The following is a 7,526-nucleotide window of genomic DNA, read 5'->3' as shown; positions in this document are numbered from 1 at the left end:
TCATTGCTTATACTTATTTGTCTCAATCCCATGGTACCATAATGCAATGTTTTTGAACTATCCATGCCTAGTATTTTTTTTTTTTCCTTCTCCAATTTTAAGTTCTTTATGTTTTCTTTCCCTATCATGGGATCCAAGAGAATGTCATTGGATGGAACAGATAAAAAAAAATATTAAAAAAATGAAAAAAAAAATGGTCAAAAGAGAATAATTTCTTATCCCAGGTTCTGTTTCTTGTGGTGGAGTGTGATTGGGAACTGAAAAGATTATCTAAAGCTGTTTTCTTTTGATTGTTTCAGAGCATCTTTGCAGATAAAATGTGCTCAATTCTCCACATACAGATCCTGAAATATAACTGTTATTGTCTTAAACAAAAGTGTCCAGGACTGCAAACAGTATCTGCCACCACTTTTCCATAGTACTCCGTTCAAATCTGGATGAAGATTGGTTCTGGGCTAAGGTTAGAACCAAAATATAAGGAACGATAAAGGTCCACGATAAGGATTCTTACTTAAGACATTTAGGCTAATCATAAAGAATAATGCTATTCAGTGATGCTTAATGCCGGTTTAGGTGGTAGTATTAGTGACAGGTTTAATTAAATGAATCGCATAATTTCACTTTTAATTGAACATATCTCATAATGTCATATAGACTGGCGTTCCAGCAGCAGCATTATTCAATAAGAAATCAAGGAAGCTTAAACCTGCAGAAAGTTACAATTCATAAGAATCTATTCTATACAAGGAGATTCTTGTCAAGAACATATAAAACCATCTTTCATCAATCCATAAAGGCCTAAAGTCTACACTGAATCGTGCTGCCTCAAGTAAAGTTAAAGCCAGAAGATCTGATTATAGAAAGATACTCGATTCAATTAGAATACAGATACAAAGATACAGAGCAGGAATAACAGATTAGGAGCTATAATTCTTATGAGAAAATTTGAGTCACGATTACAACTTACACAATCTAAACATATTCATAACTTGTCAATAAAAATGTGGGCACGATCCCGTTTCCACCATACAAAAGAATGAAGAACACTTATCTCGATCCTAATTAACCAGACCTATCCCTCTTGTGGCCAGCTTTTGAATCTGACTTCAGTGCCCCATTCGAATCTCCTTCCGATGAAACATCGATGGATTTTGTGAAAGAATTTGAAAGATGAGAGTATAAATCAACAACCCTTCTGATGTTGCCGTTGAGCTCTCTTATTAGACCCACGTTTCTGCCCAAATTGTCTGGGATTTTGGATTCATGGTTCTGATTAATCTCATTGATTAGAACCCTGTTCTGATCTAGTATATCCTGGACTTCAACAAAATTCTTCTGGAACGTCTGCACGGTTTTGCCATCCAAATGAGTGCCATTACCAATGCCCGCAAAGGGATCCCCCTCCATTTCTGCTTCAAATTTGAAAAAAATCTGCACCGAGGTATATGAAAACGGGATGTTTAGATTCGAAACAAGAGCGAGTTCTTCGTACTAACTGATAAAGAGAAACGTAAAGATGAGTAGATGATTAACAAGAAGAGATAATTTTATTTTGGTTATCTTAACAAGAAAAAGGCAGACAAAATATGATTAGGCTTTGAATTTGTTGTGAGAAAAAGACAAGGAAAAATCTGAACCTGAAATTATGACCTCTTTCTTCATGGGTAAAAAGTAGATCCCATTTCCATAAAAGGGATCCCTTTTACAATGTATTCTGAAAAACCCACCTAAAAGTGAAAGCTCATATGAACCCCCAAAACTCCACAAGGCCATCACTTCAAGAAAAACTAAACTATTTCCCAAACAGATATATAAAAAGGATAATCTCTATGGTATTTCTTGAACAACTTTTGCAGTAAAAACTAAAAAAACCCAGTAAGATCTCAGATTACAGAGAAGAATTTAACTGCCATTCCATAAAAATACTGTAAGAATTTGAACACAAACATAAACAAAAAAGGATTACTTACATACACAGATGATTTGATGAAATAAATACTTTCTGTATTACAAACAATAAATTGTTGTTTTATACTGATATATGTTTACTCCCTCAAAGCTTCTGTATGGATTACCTTGAGAATTTTCAGCTTTCGAACATTACGGATAGAGAGAGATTGACAAAAAGGAAGAATATCAGCGAATTGAATGTCGAACGAGAGAGAGTATCTGTTAGTAGATTTGACAGTCTCCGATCCTCCGACCCAACCTCGCCGAATACTATACTAATTGGAAAAAAAACAGAAAGATAGGTTTGGTCCCCAATGGTAGGTCCAACTCAATATTTTGGCAACCTTAGTACCTATCTTTTCATTTTTGTAACATTTAGGTCCTCCTTTTCTTAAGGACGTCAATACAAAATTTATTTTGTTGTGGCACTATTATTATTATTATTATTATTATTATTATTATTATTATTATGACGGGAGAACCCGTAGTCGCTACCCTTCGAATTCGCATCGAATAAACCCTTGAATTGACGCAATAACTTGCAAACCACCTCAGTCAAATAAATCACACCAGGCAAGTCCGATGTGACAGATTCGATCGAGTGCGGCACTAATTTTTAATTGTACTGAATGATCTCAATCTTTGCTTTTATCCCACTTTTGTCCTCAACCTTTTTTATTATATTCTTATTTTCAATCTTCTGTTAATGAGTAAATTTAGTCTCTTGCGATAGTTTGCATTCAAATATTCTGCAAGCTCGCTTTAAAAAGATGGGTAAGTATTTATCACATTTTTTTATTAGTTATTTTTTTTTCTTTGTTGAAAATATGAGGGTAAATGAGTCTCTTTACTTCTTCCTAATGAACTTTTTGAACGTATCACCATGATCGGGGATCATATGTGTTAATTAATAAAAGGTAAGAGATTGAAATGCAGCAATTTTTTAATTTTTACTTTTATTATTATTATTATTATTATTATTATTATTATTATTATTATTATTATTTTAATTTTTTTTTATAAGTGCAACATTGAGCAAAGATTGAATACATATTGATATTCAATTTAAATTTATTATTTAGAAACTGTTTGTTTAACTTTTGCTTAATTAAAAAAATTGAATTAAATGCTTTTTGAATTTTAGAAAAAAAATTGTTGATCATCAAGTCACTATGAAAAGTATCAAGAGATCAACTAAGAATTTTAAGGAATATTTTAGTTATAATAATAATAATAATAATAATAATAATAATAATAATAATAATAATAATAATAATAATATCAAGTCATATATGAACCTGTATTCATGGGTAAACTACCTTTAATTAAAAAATAATAATAATGTAACATATCCGTCTCTTTTGATCCAAATGTAAGTGTAAATGATTAATAAATATTTCAAAAATTGATGCATATAAACGACTTTTCAAATTTATTGATATAACGTTCAATCCTACCTCGCTTGTTGCAAGATTGGGTAGTAGATATTCATAAAGTTAATTTCTAGAGTTGCTAGTAACATGATTGTATGATAGATTTACAAAAATTTGGAGAATTCATAATCGTAAATTTAATCTCTAAATTTGCTAATGTAACATCTAGTTCTGTGTCAACTATGATATAATCCGTATCATCTTGATTTTTAAATTTTTAGGAAGTTCAAGAAAAAAATTTAAACAATGTCACACATTAATAAATTAGGTAAGAGAAGCCCCCCGGGGCATAGTCCAGTAGTGCAAAGGAAAAGAGTGGGGTTATCTCACACCTTGCTGACAGTCGCAGTATGAGGGGTTTGATTCCTGAAACATGAAATTGGACTCTTTGTAAACGCAGTGTACATGCAGCTCTTGTTCCTTAATCTATTGTGACACATTCCGCGATTTAACTCCCTCACAAAGCTCTAGGGGCGGGACAGTAAAGATTCTCAAGGTTGGGGTTCAATTTTTATTTATTTATTTTTTTTTTAAATTAGGTAAGAGAGGATTGAAAATGATGATCAAAATAATAGGCCTCGTGGAGTGGTCCCGTGTGGTAGTGATCACTCAAAATCATGCCCGTGAAATTGTACAATCAAACAGTATTTATTTAGGAATTGTCTATATATTACCACAACAATTATACAAAAAAAGTAATTGCTTTTGAGAAAAATAAGTCACTTTCAAAAACTGATAATTCGTCACTTTTACCAACTTTTACGATAGTACTTTGAAATTTATTCACTCCAATTATTTTGTTTAAATAGATACTCTACTTTCATTCATAAAAATAAATACTCCTTTTTTATAGTAGTTTTATTAATAAAAAAAAAACTGTAATTGATAGTAGCAAATAAATTAAAAAAAAATAAAATTTAAGATAGTTGCAAGCAAGATGAATGAATAAATTTCACATGTTAGTGGGAGCCATTTGAGACATAAATGAAACACAATCTTGTCTTCATCAAAACTTCCACCGAGTTTTTGTATTAACGTGCTTTCAAATAGGAACCAATTTAATTGAGTTAAAACGTTATTCAAAAAGTGAATTTCGTGTAGAAGACATGCCTAAAGAGAGGAATATCGAGTCTATTTTCTCGTAAAAAAATTGACCATATGGATATTCGAGTATTAAGTTCAGTCACCGTGATTGGTTGAGGTAATTTAGTCAACATGTCTTTACGAAAATAATAGCATGATTATGAAAAATGGGTAAAGAAGACATTTTAAATTAAAAAAATAAAAATAAAATAAAAGGTAAACGTCCATCAATTTCGTGTATTAAAATATGTCTATTTTAATATATTACTCTTATCCAAATAAATATGCACAACGAAGGTACGGCTACATTAGTGCTCTTGGGTCCCATATACGAATATTAGTTGATCAATCATTTCAGAATTTGCAGCAAATCATCCTTAACAACCTCATTTAGGTGCAATCAATTAAATGTTGGATGGATCATGAGACGTTCATGTCGCTATCATGATAGTCAACAAAAATGATTTTATTTTTCTCCTTTTGGATTATAAGTTCGAGAGTATAACGAGTGTAATTTCTTCTTATCGAGCATTAACTAAACTCGATTCCAGCAAATTTTCTTCATAAGATTACGGAATAACCCCTCAAATAACTCAATCGGCAATGTCTTGTAAGCTCGGGCTCACTGAGATTGATCTTAAGGACGAACTTGATTCTTCAATTTTTCTTTCTCGAATAAAAAAAATTATGAAAGCGTTCGGAGCACTATCGTACTTATTGAAAATGATGTTGTCGGTAATTGATGACAGAGTATGTTGATTATAAATAATGATATCAATGTCAATAATTTCTTACTAAATCATCGATAAAATTGAATTCTGTTACAATCACCTAAAATAAATTGTCGGCCATCATCAACGAAGCTTTAGTTAGGGATCATTTGCTCCGTTTAAAATTTGATTATTATTTTTTAAAAATCCCTTTAAAAAATTGTCTGAGGCCCTTAGTTACTTACTTGAGCTGCCTTAGCTAAAACCTCAAAGAAAATGGAAAAAAGATGAATGCCCCTCTTCCATTATACAAAGGGAATGGAAATAACTAGTTATAGTGTGAAATATATAAATGATCTATGTGTATATATTAGTAAATTGCACGTGTGATGCACGTGATATAAGATGATATAAGAAATATAAAAAACATTGATACGAAAATATAAAACATTTCAGCTTGCTCGGAAGCCAATGTGTGAGTTCAATGGAATATTTTAGGGAATTTTTATAGGGTTTATAGGGTTTTTGTTAGGGAAGAGAGAGAATAGTAGGGGATGACAATCGCCTATCAAAGACAAAGAAAATGGATCAGAGAAAAATAAGGGAGAAATAATAGAACCCTGCTCCCTGTCCCGGGTCAGGGACAGGCGCCCCTCCAATAGGGGGGCGCCACGTGGCGTCCCTGTCTTTCTCCCTGTCCCTGACCCGGGACAGGGAGAATTATTCGAAATAATATACTAAATTCTTTTTTATGGAATAAAAAACAATGTCGATAACTCATAAGAAAATAAGTTAAACAAAGAAAAAAATATTGATATGACATCATTTTGGCGAGGACAAAAATATGAATAGTAGCCATCACTACTCGGCTCTTGAAGTATAGCTAGAATATAAGAATAAGTAGGAACTTTGAAAGGAACGGGAAAATTATAGCTATTGTCATTCTGAACTTTTGCGCTTTTCAAAATTTTATCTTCGCTTTTTATGTTTTGTCTATATTGTCAACAAAAAGTAAAAACATACATATTTGATATGTGTGTATTTTTAAACGATCGTGGAAATAATAATTACGTGGAAGAAACATATATTCAACTTATGTGTGTCTTAGATTTGAATTGCTATTCAACTATAATATTTGAAATATATGAAAGAAACTATTTAACCTTTTTTGTTCTTCCCATATGAAAATTGAATTTTCTGAAAAGGATTATTGAACAATAATTTCGTCATTGCATCATGTTTTGAACTAAAGAATTGTTTATGCAGATTAGGTCATAGAATAAAAATAAGAAAAAAAGAAGTTATGATATGTTAAACAATTTGTCAAATGGTCTTCTTTGATGTGTTTTCTACTAACGAAAAAGCCAAACGTCCAGAGTGGGGGATATGCTCAAAAACAGGGCGCCCACGTGTCGCCCCCTATTGGAGGGTCGGCTTCCAATAGGAGGCGCCCTATTTTTTGCCCTGTTCCCCACCCTGGACAGGAAGCAAAACTGTTCTACAAATATATTTACTCTGACATTCATGAATGGTTTTACAAATCTCTCTTTTCATTTTCCAATCATATCGGGTGAGCTACGCTTTTGGCCACTCAACTTTTACCAAAATTTTAGTTGCATCACTCCAATTTCACTATAATTCATCATGCTTCTAGCTGTTAATAGAAAATAACTCTGAACTCCTATATCGAATAAGCAAAAGCATAAACTACTAAAATTCTTAATATTACATTTTTAGGAATGCCATCAAATTGAAATCCTTCACATTTTCCAATTCCAACGGAGTTTCTTCCGGTCTTTGTTTCTATGTACTTGTATGGGGACAATTCTCACACTCTTACGATCATGCTTGCACCGATGCTAATTTAACTTTTTATGAAGAGAGTAGCTTATTGATTATGCACCAATAGCAGTTTGCTATTTATTAAGTTCAAGTAGGGGAGTAACGTTATGTTCACTAATGTGATCAGATTGAGACACGGTCAAATTGAAGTTGAATGGCTCGATAAGAGCAAATTAAAATTGAATGACCTAATTGAAATTTTAACTAAAGTCAAGCTACCAAAAGTATAATTTTACGCTTTATACATAATGAGCAAATAATACGACGATGTTTTTCAGCTGAAATTTTCATCTTTAAATAATTAAAGATGTAAAACTTTGCCAACGACCGGTCATTAACCAATTATACACATCCACGTTAACTTTTAGGTTCGGCTGATCGGTAGGCTCGGCAGATTCTCAAGCCTGCTGATTCGCTGTACAGATGGGGCCCATACAGTGCATTTGGGTAGTGGACACACCTTCTAATATGCGCGTGATGTTAATTCAAGTTATCCCAATCACACATG

General features: G+C 32.2%; 1 protein-coding gene across 6 annotated transcripts; it reads right to left on the bottom strand.

Annotated features, from left to right (window-relative positions):
* Window positions 1-830: 830 nt before the first annotated feature.
* Window positions 831-2,209, bottom strand: LOC111404013 (protein ELF4-LIKE 4). Of its 6 annotated transcripts, none has more exons than XM_023032719.1 (2): window positions 2,076-2,209; window positions 831-1,495 (listed from the first exon to the last, which is right to left on the bottom strand). In XM_023032719.1, exon 2 carries the CDS (start codon window positions 1,405-1,407, stop codon window positions 1,063-1,065), a length of 345 nt encoding a protein of 114 aa, XP_022888487.1. In that variant the 5' UTR covers window positions 1,408-1,495; window positions 2,076-2,209; the 3' UTR covers window positions 831-1,062. The 6 variants fall into 6 exon arrangements, with proteins under 6 accessions (XP_022888487.1, XP_022888486.1, XP_022888489.1 ...); XM_023032718.1 differs by having other exon boundaries at window positions 831-1,431; XM_023032721.1 differs by lacking the exon at window positions 2,076-2,209 and adding an exon at window positions 1,971-2,069.
* Between the last annotated feature and the right edge of the window lie 5,317 nt (window positions 2,210-7,526).

Source organism: Olea europaea, chromosome 11, assembly GCF_002742605.1.
Source record: "Olea europaea var. sylvestris chromosome 11, O_europaea_v1, whole genome shotgun sequence".
Lineage (NCBI taxonomy): Eukaryota > Viridiplantae > Streptophyta > Magnoliopsida > Lamiales > Oleaceae > Olea > Olea europaea.
This window is presented reverse-complemented; position numbering and strand designations above follow the sequence as displayed.